This window comes from Nomia melanderi, chromosome 6 (genome assembly GCF_051020985.1).
Source record: "Nomia melanderi isolate GNS246 chromosome 6, iyNomMela1, whole genome shotgun sequence".
In the NCBI taxonomy this organism is placed as follows: Eukaryota; Metazoa; Arthropoda; class Insecta; order Hymenoptera; family Halictidae; genus Nomia; species Nomia melanderi.
The window spans coordinates 15,302,223-15,317,173 of NC_135004.1; the positions used below are offsets into that span (position 1 = coordinate 15,302,223).

At 45.4% G+C, this 14,951-nt stretch overlaps 2 protein-coding genes across 5 annotated transcripts in view; both read right to left on the reverse strand.

Annotated features, from left to right (window-relative positions):
• Positions 1-10,280, reverse strand: part of LOC116430097 (proton channel OtopLc) — a 37,169-nt gene extending 26,889 nt beyond the window's left edge. For 3 of the 4 annotated variants that reach the window (XM_031983781.2, XM_031983780.2, XM_031983777.2), the window contains exons 1-3: positions 9,500-10,280; positions 5,158-5,425; positions 4,218-4,501 (exon numbers count right to left, since the gene is read on the reverse strand). In XM_031983781.2, coding sequence (XP_031839641.1) covers positions 4,218-4,501; positions 5,158-5,244 — 371 coding nt within the window. In that variant the 5' untranslated portion in view covers positions 5,245-5,425; positions 9,500-10,280. Of the gene's footprint in view, positions 1-4,217; positions 4,502-5,157; positions 5,426-9,480 lie in introns of all 4 variants that reach the window. The other variant, XM_031983778.2, reaches the window with a different exon arrangement.
• Positions 10,281-12,588: 2,308 nt separating this feature from the next.
• Positions 12,589-14,655, reverse strand: Vamp7 (vesicle-associated membrane protein 7). Its single transcript, XM_031983705.2, has 6 exons — positions 14,392-14,655; positions 13,714-13,925; positions 13,500-13,637; positions 13,266-13,427; positions 13,105-13,197; positions 12,589-13,045 (listed from the first exon to the last, which is right to left on the reverse strand). Exons 2-6 carry the CDS (start codon positions 13,915-13,917, stop codon positions 12,977-12,979), a joined length of 666 nt encoding a protein of 221 aa, XP_031839565.1. The 5' UTR covers positions 13,918-13,925; positions 14,392-14,655; the 3' UTR covers positions 12,589-12,976.
• Between the last annotated feature and the right edge of the window lie 296 nt (positions 14,656-14,951).

Here is a 14,951-nt window from a genome sequence, read left to right on the forward strand (position 1 = left end):
CGACGGGGCTCCTCTCCGTCGAGGTGGCGACGCGGCGCGTCGAGGAACGAGGAAATAACCGGTTCCACGGCGGCGCGGGGCGAGGGAGGAGCGCCGACTAATCAACCGGGGATCGCGTATTGGCGGGAGCCGGCGAGATCGGGGAATCAATTTGCGCGTGGACGCGATTAATTTCCTTCGCGGGATTTCGCCTGCGATCGGGGATTGCTGGGATCGTTGGTGGTCGCTGCCTCTTTCGTGTTGTTCTCTCGTTTGCCGATGTTACGGCTGATGTTCAAACGGTGTTTGGGAAGGCTGACGATGTGAGTGTTTTTCGAGAGTTACTGAGGATTTGTTATGACGTTTGTAGGGCTGGATGTTAATCAGTGATTGGAATTGTGAATTAGAGTCGCTTAGGACTGAGAACCGTATTATGGATCTTCGGTAATAAACTGAGAAGCTGCTTAACCCTTGACATTTTTATCTATTCTTGCGAGATTTACAATTGCGTTAAGCATTGTGCTAGGTCACTTCTGTGAATCCTGTTACCTATGTTACGGTATTTTCTGGTAAGTCAACTTGAAATACTTCTGGTCCGTCAAGGGTTAATAAAGTTACCCCTATATTTAACCCTTTGCACTCGAAAGTGTTTCGCTAGAAATATTCAATATTCTTCGATGAGATACAGACGATGTTCTTCGAAACTAATTAACAAGGAAACATATATAAATTAAGAAGGAAAGTTATTTTATTTCAATATTCCATATATTGATGCACCATACAAAGCTTAATATTATATATAAGACTTTATAATTTTGCAAATCAAATCAAGTGGTGACTGAGAATCACCTCTCGAGTGCAAAGGTAAACCCATGATAACGGTCCAGAAACCTCCTTGACGTGTTAATTTCGAAACATCCCTGCTGACCGACCGAAAAGATATTTCCACGAGTCCGAAGCGCGCGCAGTGATTCAACAGCATCCCGTGAATAATCGTCGGCCGACCGAAGTACACGTTGCGCCGTGTAAATAAATGTCAGCCTGTTAGACGACTATCCGTCACTTTCCGCGCGGCGGAAACGCGTCGGGCAATCGTCCGCGCAACGTCGCGTGATTCGGGACGCGAGTGGAAATTGATAGAGCAAAGCGGAGACGCTCGCGAAACGATTTTTCACGATCAAGTTCAATCGTCGCCGGTGTAGAAACCGCCGCCGGTTCCCTGCTGGATACCGGCGGCCGGGGGATGCGCGTTAATCATGGACAGTGACTAATGTCCCGTGCCTGTGAATAGTGGCGGTGGTCATCCGAATGAAGAGACGAGGAGAAACGCGCCCGTTCTGGGGGAGCCGTAATTTACATCCTGACGTTACGTACGAAGTACAAAGCGAGGAATAATTGACGCGGACGTTGTAGGAACCTTCGCTGCCTAGCCGGCTCCAGATAGGGCAAACAAAAACAACGGATCCGCGCTACCGTACTTTGTTCAACGAATGCGTTATCACGCTCGGATTCAATGTTTTTGTTGGCACACCGCCGCGAGCAATGTAATATGCGGGATGACTTATATCGAATGAAACCGTTTGGCAGCGCGAGTAACTAGATGATAACGTAACGTACGAACTGTGACACTGAATAATTAATGACTGTTTCTATTTATCTTCGCCAGGAACTAGTGCTGTAGAAGCTGCTGGAGTATTACGAGTGCTGGTAGTCAATGGGTTCGTGTCGTGGATCACGTTAGGTATGTTTGTTGCAGGAAGGTTTTAGGTTAGAGTAGAAGAATATTGATAGTATTGATATTGATAAATTGCGAATGTTTGGATGATGATACTGAATAATGACGGACCTAGTTTATCGGTAGACAGACTCTCGGACATATTGAAACAGTACGAACTTTTCGGATCAATTGACACGTGGACCTAGAAGGCCACGCGCATTCAGCTTGTTTGATTCACTTTGCACTCAAAGGAATGCATAAGTGGCGTTCACTTGGGTTCTGATTGCGCGTTAATGGCCGCTCATCGAATGCGAGATAAACTTGAGAAACTGCTTCTCAAAAGGAGAAAGAATCAAAAGGAACTTCTGTTTCCTAATAATCCAATAATAGCAATTAAGAACAACGCCAAAAAGAGTGTGTACAAGATAAACATCATTTCAAACAAAATGATCAATATCCTCAAACAATTCAACACCCATAGACAATAATCCATTCTTCCCAACAATCGCTTCTATGACACGATTTTTTAAGCTGAACAGCATGAAATTCCAAGAACCACGCGTTCTATCCAGACAGCGATCAGATTAAAGGCGATTTCAGAAATCGCTCGTTTCCCTTGGCGACCGATCCATCTGCCGAAGATGTAATTCGCGCTTCCTGCCCGCGGCTCGACCGCGTCATCGCGTTTAATGCCGGCATCGGCCGTTGCGACACGTTCTCCAGTTCTCGCGGCGCGCAATTACGCGCGATTCTCCCGACGCATCGCGCGCCGGAAATATTTTCTCCCCTTGCCTGCCTGCGCGCCGCATTCTCCGCCCGCGTCGCACCGCCGATCCGCGGTTTTTATTTTTTTTCACCTACTTAACCCTCCCGGCTTCCTTTCCTCGCGTTCGAGCCGCGCGCGGATTCGTTAACGGCCGGAGAATATTGCTGCCCAGGAAGAAACGGAAGGAACGCGACGCGGCGCACGTCCAGACCGACGTTGAACACCGTCGACTCGTTTCCCGGTCCCTTCATTACGACCCGCGACCCTTAAACGCTTTCAATCCGTTTCTTTTTCAGTCAATTGGAAACTTAAGACGATCTCGCTGCTAAGAGATGGACGGACCGTTGAGTACGCGCGACGCGAGCGTGAAAAGGTGTTCACTTTCGATGGGCGCAGCTGTTTTGTTTGCGGTCTGCCTGCGGCAGAGCTGCGATGGGAAATGGGGGATGGTACAATTGAATGTTTTGCGAAATGGTGCGAGGAAATTTGGAATTTGAGAAATGAATTGAATTTAGAATTTACGAAATAGTGTAATGAACTTTGGAATTTAAGGAATAGTGCGATTATATTTATAATTTAAAAGATACTATGGTAAATGTAGATTTATGCGTTGGTTTTATATAGATGTTTCCATTGTAAAGCAGAAGCTCGGGTTTCTATGTCCTTGTATCATCATCGCGAGTATCGAATATCCCAATTCTATTGTGAATGTAATCTTAGATTTGCCCTGTGCTTTGGAGAAGACATTTTGAATATATTCCAGCTGGTGAAGTCGATAAGGGATTCATTTTGAGGCTAATTGTTACAGAAATACTAAACTACATTTAATGGAGTTAAAACTCATCTTGAACTAATGGATTCGATAACGGAAGATATTCACATTTTCCAAACTCTGGAATATGTAACTGAAAATTTACATAAACAACAGTCTAGCCACGCGAGTCAAGAGCAAAGTACGGTTAATTTTAATTCAGTTTGCAGGAAGTCTAAGTACAAACAAAATCACTCCGCCCTTAGTCAAGAGGGGGAAGGGTGTGTTGAAGTTGAAAAGTCAAGTCTAGCATACACTTGCGACAAGCAGCTTCCCTTGTTGGTTAACAACTCTATCAAAGTCTGTCGAACAATAAATATCCGAAATATCGGTGTACAGTGTGCAATTGATAATACAAAATGATGAAAATTTCTAGAAACTCTCCACGTCAGTAAAAACAGTGGAAACATTCAATAATTCCAATCTCAGCTAATTCGTCTTACCTAACAAATACAAACACGTATTTTCTCCTTTCCAACGTTAATAATTAAAGCGCAATGACATCAGCGTTAAACGAGGTCTCCGTTATCTCAGCGACGAATGGTGGAGCGAAATTTTCAGCGGCCATAAAGATTTCAGCGAACAAGCTAACAGTGCAGTTGCAGCAAGATCTACGCAGTCAGTAAATTAAAACGCGAACCATCTGCCACGTGTACCCCCAGGGCCGCCGGAAGGTCACGGCGCGTTTCTAAAGTTTAAAATCATTACTTCCCGGCTGAAATCTCTCCGCGGACCCCCCCGGAGGCTAAACTAATTCGCGTTTTCCAGATAGTCGAAACGAGGCCTCTGGGAGTTCGAGATAACGGCGAAAGGGGAAAAGAAACGGGGATTGCAATTAAAACCGAAGCCTCTCCCGGTACCGGATTAAATTACCCCCGTAACGACGTTCTCGTACACGGTGGCGGTGCTAGCAATTTTGTTCCACGGGATCTCTGCGTACTCACTCTTGCGGCGCGAGCGTGGAGAGCTGGGACGTGGGGTGCTGCTGCTGCTGCTGCTGCTGCGACGGTTTCTCCACTTCCGTGTTAATTATGGGGCCCTCGGGTGTTCGCAGGGCCGCCTCCATGGCCTCCTCCTCGCGCAGCTCCTCGGACGCCTCTTCCGGTATCGTCGTGATGTCCTCGATCGGCAGGGGCAGCTCGTTCCCGTTCTCCTCGAGGTTGTCCATCATGGGGTCCGAGTTGTTGTCACCTGGACGCGTCACCTCTTCGATGTCCGAGTCGATTCCCTTTCGAACCCATGTAAGTGCTCGTTAACATTCGATCTTTTCTAGGGCTCTTATTGTATTATTCTGATTTGTAAATTAGGTAGGAATAGTTTCTATATTCTAAATTTGGTACTTTGAATCATTTATGAGTTCTAAACTAGGTACTGTAAAAATTACTGAATGAACTAGGTACTTCGTTTCTAAGTTTCGGATTAGATATTTGAAATTATTTCTAAATTCTAAATTAGGTATTTAAAATGATTTCTTTCTAAACAAGATACTCCACATTAAAGAATTGAGGAATCACATTGCATCGCAAACGAGACCAGATCGGCAAACCTACAGAAACAAGCGTTTCGAGTCCAACTCGCGGAGAAGTAGATCACAAGAACAAACATCTGAAATACAAAAAATTGAAAACAACAGTTGACGGTATGAATGGCTAAACAATCTCTGCAAAGAGGAGGAACAACGCACATCCGACAGGTCGTTCTCCCCGCAGGTTATCTCCGGATCAGCAGAGATCAACGGAACGAAAAGCCTGCCCGACAAAGGGGCTCAGAGGTCGTCAACGCTTGTTAATATAAATTTACCGATCCCCCTCCCCGACTAGGCAGCCAGCTATCTATCAAGGATTATCGATGACTTAAGAAAGAGATGCGAGGAGGGGTTAGTACCTGGGCGAAGTCCATGTAGAAGGAATCCCTGGAGTCGGAGCTGCCCCGGCGGAGCCGGAGGCTGAGATCCGGCGAGCTCTCTCCCATCTTTCTTATCTCCTGTCTCGTTCCTCCGCTTCTCTTCCTGGCTCCCTCGCCTCCTCACCTCTCTCCCCCACGGCCTCTCTCCGCCGCGCCTCGCCTTCTCCGCCCCAGCGATGCTACCAACCCCCTTTTGTCTTTTACGAGCTTCTTGCTCCACGGTCGGGGAATTCTAAAGAGGGTGGCCCTGCACACACAATCCAGCGAGTTTGCAGGCTGAAAGAATCGTCCTTGAATGACAGATCGTCGTCTCGTTCTACCGTCCCGCCGCGTACCCGGCTTTCTTTCGCCCGAGATCCACTTTCCCCGTCTCCCGGCGCGCGAACGGGCCGCGCGGCGACAGGGGGCGGGAGCGTTTTCCTTGGCCGTCGGGCGCGATACAAAAATGCCCGGCCGCTGAAAGCCGGCGCTCGCACGTGAGACGCTGAATGCCGGCTACGGATCTCTGAATATCAAACTTCCGCGCGAATTAAAATTTCACCCCGCTCGCGCGCCGTGCCACTTTCCGGGGGGCCACCGGCAGACAACCGCGCGCGCGAGGATCCGCTCGTCCTGCCTCCGAGTCGACGAGCCGCGTGCCGATTGTCCGCCCCCTTTCCCGCCCGAGCGTCCCCGAGTTCACCGGATACGACGTCGTTCGTCGGTACCCGATTCACCGCCGTCGATGCATTGTTAACGAGTCCGGGGAACCCGACGCCCGCCGCCGAGAACTTGTAAGTTTGCTGAAAGAACGGATTCGACCGCTCGAACATCCATAAAATATGCTCCCGGATTCTCGACCCGTGATCTGCGAGAACGATGAGGGTCCTCTCCGCGATGAATACAATTTTTGACTCCCTTCAGAACGATCTTCTTGACCCGACATTGAGATATCTGAGGACGGTGCCTTTTTGTTCGTAAATGGGCTGGCGATGATGTGCGATCGGGGAATCGAGGGAATCAGTTAGTTTCTTGGTTGCCATATATTCAAATGAATGTTCCGAAAAGTTCGATGTGGAGGAGAGTATTTTCGAAGAGTTTGAAAGGTCAACCTGCAGAGTTGGAGCATTCCGATCGAAACGCTGTTGTTAATTCTTCGAATTTCTTTGTCTAGCTTGCTCGATGATGTTCGCAGGACGTCGATTTATAAGAATATATAGAAACGATTTGAATCTTTCGAAACGTTGAAGCGATTATGTCCCCTCGAACCTTCACCTTCGCCGCGTTCACCACTTCACCGCCCCATCGCCGTCGACGCGCGCCAGGAACTTTCTCCCGCCGTTTCTTCCGCGCAGGTAGATCCCGGCAGGCGTGATTATCGTCCGGAGGCAAGACTCCGTTACGTCGAAACTAATTACTAAGCCTAGGAAATTCAATCGGGCGACCCGTTTGTCTTCGAGTTAATTGCCGTGGCCGCGGCACTCCGACCGCGTGACTTTAATTAAAACTAGGAGACGGGCCCGCGGCTGCTCCCAGCGGGATCGAACGCGCGGAAAAATCTCGTCCGCACGAACGGTCTTCTTTCAACGCGGCTTAATTAAGCCGCGCTCGCGCTCGCTCGCTCGCGCGCGCGCGCGTGTACGCCGATTCGAGAGGATCGACGGCCGAGAAAGGCGAGACGTCGCGACGTCTCACGGAGAGACGGGACTTATACACTTAACGGCTTTGCTCCCGTTGTTTCGAAGTCTTGCCGGGAGCCGTCTCGTTCGCGCGGTAACAAGATACGTCGCCTGAAAGCGAGCTTGCACAGTATCCGTTGCAACGCGAGCATCCGCGGCTGAAACGCCGTTTCCTTCGATACAATGTGGACTTCGATGTCTACGGTATTCGGTACTCCCATCGGATGAACTTGAGCCGCAGACGACATTATCGGATCCGTCGCTGTTAGGGTATCTCGATACGTTGGCTGGAGTGTACGTAGGTTTGCTTGTTAATTTTCTTTCGCTTGTTTCATTGAAATTGTTTTGTCGTTTGGGAAGCTTGGAACGGGGTGCAAATATTAAAAAATGGAACAGTGGTAACACTAAATCTATCAGACGGGTGAAAATCATTCCTGATTTTTCTTTGCAGTTATTAAAAGAATAACAGATGTTTCTCTAAGAAATTAATCAAGAAATTGATTTAGTAATACGCAAATTGAATTGAAAATCAATGAGATAGATGCACCCTTGAAGTTACTATAGAGGAATCTCAGAAAGTAATTTAACTGCACAGTAAGGTGCGTTAAGTAAAGGTATTAGAACCTTTCAGGAATGAGACAATAGACGTTCTATGAAACGAGATGATAGGAACTTCAAGAAATTATAGAATTTAATGTAGATTGATCTAATCTTCGATTCATTAATATCCAATATATGATAAGGTTCGATAAAATTCAAAGGCAAGTTCCATTTGACTAAAACCACCTTGGTCATCTAATCCAACGAACGTTGTCAATATTATTTCTACCTCGAGTAAATCCAGCTATGGAAACGTTAGAGAATATACCGGTCCATGAATATTCAGGAGGATTAATTTAAGATCAAATGCATTCGAGGCAATTCCAATAAATATAACCGGGAAGCGTCAAGAATAACTGCGAACCCACCCCTCCGGGGGAAGCTACTGAGGGATTAGTGCATGCTGCAGGAAGTTGGCGAATATTTTGCATAAAATTCGAAGGGGCTCGAGACGCGACGAGGGGCTGGTACCTTCGCAGAACATTTGTCTCCCGAGCGATCCCGCCGCGAGACGCAGCATCGTCAGAGCCTCGAGGACCGAACGTCAATGAACATTCTTCGCTCAGAACGCCATTCCGCGTCAGACCCTCGCCGTGCCACGGACGTTTTATGGCCCTTGTACGTGGCGCCGAATATTTCTCCATCAAAACGGCTCCCCGTGCACGTTACACCAATACTACGGGGCGTGGGAGAGATAACGCGGGGTAAGACGGTCCGTATCCGTCGCCCGGCTAGGCGAAGTCGGAAATATTTCGTGGGTTCGCCCCTGCGGTTTTCCCTCGCCCGTTTGCCGCCGAACACCGTGTCCCTTTCTCGTCTCGTGAAAAATGCAACGAGCACGGCCAACGCTGCCTTCGCTTTTATCGTTCAACCGTTTCAATTATTCCGCTTGAATATGGTCTCAGCTATTTCCAGAGAATTGCATTCGAATATTTATGCGCTGATTGGTCTTATTCTTCGACGTGCATCGATCGATTTCGTGGAATGTAGACCTGATTGTTCGAATAAATTCATATTTGTGTACTTATATTTCTATATTTGGAGGCGTGTATCGAGTTGCGTCAATTTTGAGATACTATGATGTAAACTATAAGTGATAAGTGACTGTAAACAATTCTCGCATAGTGACACAATTTAAAAATTTATATTGTTTCATAGAGCATATGAAGTTATTGAATAATAGGTTTCCGTATGAAGGTAGATGTTTCTTGTGTAATTATATTTAATAGAAATTTGAGAAGATGAAGTGACAGAATCGAATTTTATATTTTCCAGCGGCACGAAATACGTAAACAATGGCCAATTCGAACGAACCGCTCGATACTCGTTGCACCGAACGCGCGGGATTCCCGCAATATTCGCCCGGAAGCCCCGGAAATCAATTTGTTTGTACATTTCGGATTTATTATACCGGCCCCGCGGGGGGAGGGTAACGCGATTCGAGCGGGGAAACGATAATTTAAAGAGCTCGACCCGGAAATCGATAGGATGATTCTATTTCAGGTGCAACACCGTTCGCAATCTAACCGGCGCGCGCGATGTTATAGTTTCGCTTTTCCCGGCGATCCGCAGCAACGATTTCCCGTCAGCGTGTATCGCGTGCCGGGAAACTCAGGCATTTCCCGGCGGGTTCATGTCCGCGGCCAGTTCGTTGGCTTCCTGCGTCAATTTTAATACTTTATCGGCGGGACGCGTCACGAAAACCGGCGAACGGGGTGCACCTTTAATCGCGAGCTTCGCTGCTTATCCGGAGCCCGGCAGTCCACGGGTACTGTAATTAACCGGGAAATTAAGGGCGACGATATGCGCAGCAGCCTACGAACACGTAACCGGCCGCGATATCCGCGAAACAACTGAAATCTCCGCGCAATTTCCGATCAGCCCCCTTTACGCCGAGATTCCACAGAAATTTCCCTTTCCACCGTCTCGTCGACTCGTCGGGGACGCGATGACCGGGACAAAACGCGCAAAACGGTGTAATTGTAATCGACGGAATGTCAAGGGCAACAGAAAACCAAGCGATGACAACAAATAATCCACTTACGGGTCTGAGTGTCCCTTACCGGCGTACGTTCTCCACGCAGCGTATCCTCGGTTCATCCCCCCCGTGTCGCGGGCCAATTCGTTTTCACTTTCATCCAGCGGCTCGCAGTCCCTCCTACCCTCCCGCGCGGACATCCGATCGCGCGGTGGCCGGCACACAAGCGGACCCGCGTCACCTCGTCTCCGGCACCCGGAACCTCCGCGGTCCCATGCCCGGCCGCGGAACGGTCCACGAACCAACCACCGTCTGCCCAACCACCACCTGACCACCCACTCGCGCCCGTAAACACACGGCAGAGCAATAATCGTCGTCGTCGTCGTCGTCGTTGTCGGACGAGCAACGTGCACCGTCGTCGTCGTCGTCGCGCAGCGAGGATTCACGCGCATTCACCGGGGACACGCGACGAGCTGACCTGTCCGTCGTCCCCTGTCCGCTGTCAGCTTCCCTTTTTTTCTGACTTTTCTTTCTTTCCTCGGGCTTTTTTTGTACTCCCCCGGTCGGCGCGTGCGAACTCGTACGTTCCGCCTGTTCCGGTCGCCGCGAGGTTCAATCACGCCCGCCCCCGAATCGCCGGCCGGCCGCCAGGCTGCCACCGGGGCCGGAACTTGTTGAGCGACCTTGCAATGGAAAGTGTTCCTCGGCAGCCCCGGGTTCAGGGACAAAGACGACGCGCGATCAATCGTGGCGTGCCACCGCCGAGACCAGCCGCCAGAGTCACTTCGGCACCCCCCGAAGGGCGCGCCACGCGAGCCATCGACATCCTGCCAGAGCCGACGCGCCGGGCTGCTACGATGGCCCGGGCGTCGCGACGACAGCGCCTGCGACGCCGCCACCCGACCGCCGCCGCTTTGCGTCGACGATACTCGGTTCGTCAGGAACGTACACACCGGTGGACCCTGCCTCCTCCTGGATATGCGCTTCAGACGCACGTTGCCTCGGAAATTGCGCGGGGAGGGTTTCGGTATGGGGATGATTGTAGACTGCGACGTTTGGGATCAACCGGGGATCCGTTTCACCGTGTAGATTACAAAGGCGACGGGACGTAACGTCGTGCAGTGTAATTCAGAATTTCGATTGGGCAGTTTTTAGATTAACCGGACGTTTGTTTGATCTTTAGACGAACGAGAGGGTAGTGCGTCCTAGAGTGGGATTACAAACGGTGAAACTTTGGTCTGTGAGGCGTAAGGATTGTAACTTTTTATAGTTCGGTGGATTGTATTCTTGATATGGAAGAATCGAATCTGGGAATTTTGTAAGTTTGGAAATGAACTTTGAAATTTGTTCGAGTAGGTAAACAAATCGATTGTATCGTATTGTTGTTTGTTTCGATGGTACTTTGGGGACTATTGTATGAAATATTGTTGGTTGTTTCAGATAGATGGTGATTGTTCTATCATTTGAGCGTTTTGTTACGATTTGAGCGTATTTATTATAGGTTCTATTGTATTTCGTTTTTTTGAACAGGGTTGTGTTTGGGTCTAAATATCGGGGGTTATAGCTAAAATGTTATTGCACGAAGGATGGTAGAGACGATGTAGAATGTATGATGAGGTGGGGGGATAGTGAGCCTTATTATCTGAACTACTCGGCTATTGGAACCGTTACGCGTCGTGTTCCCTGACTTGTTCGAATAAAGGGAGTTTTATTGTAGTTGTGCATAAGTGGGGCTCTCAACTCAATAACGATTGAAATGATACGAGCAGATTGTGGATCTTTATGCATTTGTACTTCATGAAGATACTGAGAAACAAGAACTTAATGAAATTCACGTCTAAGGGTACCATGTATACGAACAAAAAAACTTAGCCGTATACAATGTTTAATATGCGTAAATAATCGCGTGCTGGAAGACACAACGATAAGAGTGATTAAATTTCAAAAATCCACATTACGAAAATAATTTTGTTTCAATGTTTTCTAAGGAAATTTGGTTATAGACAAACCAATAGGAATAATCGTGAATTTTGCTCATATATTTTATTTGAATCCCACGCACGCACACGTGTTCAGACTTTCAAAACTGAAAACTCTAGTATGTGCCAATAGCATCAAGCTCTATATATTCCGTAAGGGAACCCATACGATTCCGATGAAATTCACATGGAGGATAGTTCACGAAAAAATATTTCATACGTACTTTATTTTATCGAACATCATTCAGATTGAAGGGGTGGAAACAGCCCTCCTACTGGAGGGTTCATGACATTTCCCTGAATATCTTAAGAAGCAGAGGGCATAGGAAAGAAATCTTTTCAAATCGAGTATTCTAAGATAAAAATTGGACCAAGTAAAATTAATTAATTGAAAAGATCGTTCGTTTAAATAATATAATAAAAATTGAAGTTATATTTAGCAAATTTCCTCGTTGTAAATCATAAAAAAATTCTTTTCCTATGTTCCTCCTTTTTCAAAGTGAGTACTTATGAACCACTTACTTCATTACATCTCTGTCGATCAGCATTGCAATTAAAACGCGACGTTCAGGGTTTTCGAAAACGACGGGTGATTTCTTATTCTTCGATTTTCAATGCTTTCCAAATCTTGTTAAATTTGGATCTGTAAATTACAAGTAATACTTCGTTAAGATCTTTTTGATCTGTAAAAAATTATCCATTAAAAAACATCTCCTACCCTTCGTATTAATCAATTTTTTCTACATAGCTTCATAGCTAATTAAAGTATATTTAATCTTTGAAAGCTATATATTTTCATGTGAAAAATTTAAAATAATCCATTATCGCACCCTTATGGCATCGTTTGAATGAAATCTGCCCAGGGTTTCGTTCCCTCTAGACACAGGCTACTTTAGAGAGAAAAATGCAATGGAGCATGCGCCCGCGACTACCATGGGGGAAAAACATTGCGTCGCGTGGAAGGTACGCTTCCGCGTGGAAAAAATTTGATGTAGCTAATGGCTCGGAAGAGACTGGATATTCGATAAATTTCTACGGTAGTCCTATCTCGATCTGAAATGGAACAGCCACGCCCAATAATACGATTCTGAATTCAGATAATACTTTCGCGATGGAAAGAAAAAGTACGATGACCTGACCTTCACTTGTTGCACTCGGGAGGGCTGCCGGAAGTGCATAATAAATCGAGTATAAGTTCGTAATGCATTGTTTTATTCGTTCGTGGAACGCATTTATATGATACAATATACATAGGCGGCGGTAAAAGTATATTTTCATCGCTTAGAGTATATAAACGATATCGGTATCTTCCTGATAATATAATAAAAATAATATAAGCGTTATATATTTATATATATATATATATAATTCTCCTAATAATATTTGTGTCCGTTTCTCTATATGCTTATTACAAAGTCGAACATCGATTTTTCAGTTTTTTATATACAGAGTGAACCGATAGTTAAATTTTCACGACGCTTTAATCAGAAATATTTCTCCGTGCAACGACCGATCGACACATTGAATCGAACGAGATCGTCGAATATCATGCGAGTTACTTTGAACGTTGTAATGTACCAAACTTAATTTCCGACACATTTTTGCCAAGCCAAACCACCGCAAGAAATAGACACAATAAGGTATATAGTAACCTGAAACAATCAAATTTAATATACAAAGTCATTTCGGTAAAGGTAATTACATTACTTACAATAACTATCGCGCCACTGATCACATAGATTTTAACGTTCTTCCAGAATAACGAGCGCGCTAAATTTCTGCTCGTTTTCCTAAACGTGACCGACTGAAACGAAGAATGAGAATAATTATTGCTTGCTGCTTCTAAGGAAATCACAATAAAATTATACTCACATTGGCAGTTAAATTTTCCGTTTTGTTTACGAGTAACTCTAACCGTTCTCCCCGCATTGATACACTATCAATGTTTTGTACCATGATATCTTTCAATTCATCTAATTCACCGTGAACTTTGGATATCATGTCAATCTCACGATTCGACTCACTGTAATACCTCTGGACAGAGAATATTCATCATGTAAGGAGGTATGATGTATAAATAATTGAGAAAGCAGAATTTACGTTTACCATTTCATTGGCCAGAATTTTACTGAATTCTGAATTCATTGAGTATGCTACCGCGGTTTGTGCCCCTTGCCCATACATAGCCAAGAATCGTCTTTTGATTTCTGTGAGAAATAGGAATGCTCTAGATCTTTGGAAAGCCTAAAAAATTGAGACATTCTGGATATGTCTTACTTAAGTGATTTAACTAAGTCTCACTTAATTTCAATGTACTCACGTCATCTGTGATGCACATATAGATAATATTATTATTAGAGATATAATGAAACAAATAAGGTCCCTGAGAATACGTCATCTTATCGTTTTGTGGAGAGATTTTGGCAAGGACTTTCTCTGTGACTTCCTCGAAGTTTCCATCGCAAGAGGCAAACTTTGCGAGCACAGTAAGCCCTCGGGATACCACACAGTACATTATAGGCATGATGAAGGCTATAATAAAAACAAACATTCCTTTCTATTCCTAGTTTTTTCTCTTGAAAAATTTACAAGACTGAGGTCAGTAACTTGTAATCACTTATCTACTAAACGATAACACCTTATTTGTAATTCCTTTTTATCTGTTATCACGGTGAGTAACATTCAAAACAGAGCATATTTCTAAAAATATTATTATATTACTGACAAGGGTGCAATATACAAAATATTATTCAACGGTAAATAACAAAGATCCTGTTGAATTTCTAAAACAATGGCAATCAAGCTAGAAATGAGTCACTTACATTAGTATTTCATGAAACGTCACAAGATTCTAACCTCCAAACTACGACAGTATGTCTCAAAACTTCACTGTTTATATCTAATTAATGCTGTTCGTTGAAATGAAAAATAGAAATACTACAGAACAACGAATATCTGACTCGATTCGAGTAAACAATAACCAGTTTTCAAGAGTTACCTTTGTAAAATCGGGTTCACGCAAACGAACAAGTGATCGAACACTGTTTTCCAACGTCGCCCGTACTTTTAAAAGTCAACGCTGTTTTCCTTTATAATGTTGCATCTGTACGCGCGGTGATCAATTAAGTTATTGTCAATTCATATACACGAAGGACAACATTCAGCAATCAAAACACCTCTCCCTGTACCAACGATAACTTTTGACTACCACTGACTCATGACAGATGACTGCCAGTGTCGTGATCCTTCTCCAAGTTCTGCGCAGATACGTGGCGGGCTATTTGAACGGTCCAATTCACGATCCCCACAAAGAAGCGCCATTTTGCTTATCCTTAAAAATATCACTAGCATGCAATTATTTATTACAGTACAGCATATTCCGTTCTCTTAGTATACTCTGTTAAACAGTTACATAAGTCATAAACTAGACAAATTCCTGCAAGTCACCATTGCATTGATAAACAACTTTCTCAGCCCTATTCTCCTCGCTATTCAAAGGTTCTTAAAACAATGCAATCATAATTAGGATCTAGCTTCCCTTTCTCTATAAAAAAAACT